Source organism: Artemia sp. Qi Xiang Cuo, chromosome 15, assembly GCF_049724085.1.
Source record: "Artemia sp. Qi Xiang Cuo chromosome 15, ASM4972408v1, whole genome shotgun sequence".
Classification (NCBI taxonomy): domain Eukaryota; kingdom Metazoa; phylum Arthropoda; class Branchiopoda; order Anostraca; family Artemiidae; genus Artemia; species Artemia sp. Qi Xiang Cuo.
In genome coordinates, this window is record NC_142808.1 from 61,871,335 (window position 1) to 61,873,170 (window position 1,836).

Consider the following 1,836-nt stretch of genomic DNA (forward strand, 5'->3'; position numbering starts at 1 on the left):
TTAACAAAAATATTCCACGAATCAATGAATCAAAAGGGTAGCAAAATCACTGCAAACTATTATAAGAATTATAAAATAGACTTTAGCCTACAAAGTCCATGTTGGTGTTTACTCAAAAGGCATACACATACTGGATTTTGTTGTTTTTTTTGGGGGGGGGGGAGTAATAGAATAAGGGAACAAACAAGTTAAAACAATAAGCAAAAGAGATATCAAATAAGAAATAAACAAAAATATTCAAAGAACAAATTAATTAATTAATGACCTTATAGAAATACAAAAGAACACCAAAAAAAAAAAAAAAAAGCAGAGGTATAATAGGGTTCAGCAAGACCACAGAAATTTCTATTGTACAATATGAACTACCACTTTTTCTAAGAATGGGTTGTTATATGATTATTAAGATTTAATTTAGAAGAATATTCTACTTTGCATATATCACACTTCAGCGGTTTCTCACCAGTGTGTACTCTTTGTTGCTTAATCAAACGGTTTGACAGAGTTTGCTCAGACCTCACATTTAAACAGTTTCTTCCCAGTGTGTACTCTTTGGTGTGTTATCAAACTGCTTGAATCAGAAAAAGTTTTCTCACAGACCTCACATTTAAACGGTTTATCCGAAGTGTGTACTCTTTGGTGCGTAATCCAATTGCTTGACTTAGAAAAACTTTTCTCACATACATCACACTTAAACGGTTTCTCCCCAGTGTGTATTCTTTGGTGCTTAATCAAACTGCTTACCTCAGAAAATTTTTTTTCACATACATCACAATTAAAGGGTTTCTCGCCTGTGTGTACCCTTTTATGAACGTTCAAATTGCTTGACACAGAAAAAGTTTTCTCACAGACCTCACATTTAAACGGTTTCTCCCCAGTGTGTATTCTTTGGTGTTTAGCCAAATCGTTTGACCGAGAAAAATTTTTGTCACAGACCTCACATTTAAACGGTTTTTCACCAGTGTGCACTCTTTGGTGCGTAATCAAATGGCCTGACTGAGAAAAAGTTTTCTCACAGACCTCACATTTAAACGGTTTCTCCCCAGTGTGTATTCTTTGGTGCTGAATGAAAATGCTTGACTTAGAAAAGCTCTTGTCACATACGTCACAAATATATTGCTTTATCTTTAAATGTATTTTTTTCAGTCTTTTCAAGGTTTTGTGTTTTTTACTGCGCAAGGAACTATTCAAATACATCTTATTATTGTCCAAGTTTTTTGCTTCAAAATCCAATTCGAATGAATCAATAGCCTTCTCTGTCAGCATCTTCGCCTTCACGATCGGTTTTGGGCCAGAGAGTTTTGGTTGATCCACACCATCAGAACTGCACATAGCAGAATGAATTATTTCTATTGTAAAAAAATATCTTATTAAACTTAAATAAGATGAAAACGATTCAATAATTAGACATCATAGTAATTACAAATGAAAGGTCAACATTTTATAACTGTTACCTGTTTGGGACCTACACTGCCAACCACTTTCTAATGAAACAAAAATGAAAGAACACAACTTGAAATTAGTTTCACTTCATAGAAGAAATAGAATTGGAACTATAATATAAAAATTTTTTATAAGCTTTAAGAATTGAAAGTCATACCGGATAAAAATTTTTGATAAGTTTTAACGAATAATTTCCTTTTCTACCCCTGTCCTCTAGTTGAACTTATATTAAACTTGTATCATAACTTCAATTTGAAAACTAATTTAACAGCAACATTCCATAAATTAGGAAGGTCATTGTACCAATAAACTTGTAAACAACAGAAAATAATTACGTAGCTCTAAAACTGGGGATCTACAGGGAAAAGTACCCCCCTTTCCCCCTTTCACCGTGTT

At 33.0% G+C, this 1,836-nt stretch overlaps 1 protein-coding gene across 1 annotated transcript; it reads right to left on the reverse strand.

Moving 5' to 3' along the window:
- Positions 1–264: 264 nt before the first annotated feature.
- LOC148943961 (uncharacterized) lies at positions 265–1,210 on the reverse strand. Its single transcript, XM_089101674.1, has one exon. The coding sequence runs from the start codon at positions 1,192–1,194 to the stop codon at positions 508–510; it is 687 nt and encodes a 228-aa protein (XP_088957800.1). The 5' UTR covers positions 1,195–1,210; the 3' UTR covers positions 265–507.
- Positions 1,211–1,836: the final 626 nt, after the last annotated feature.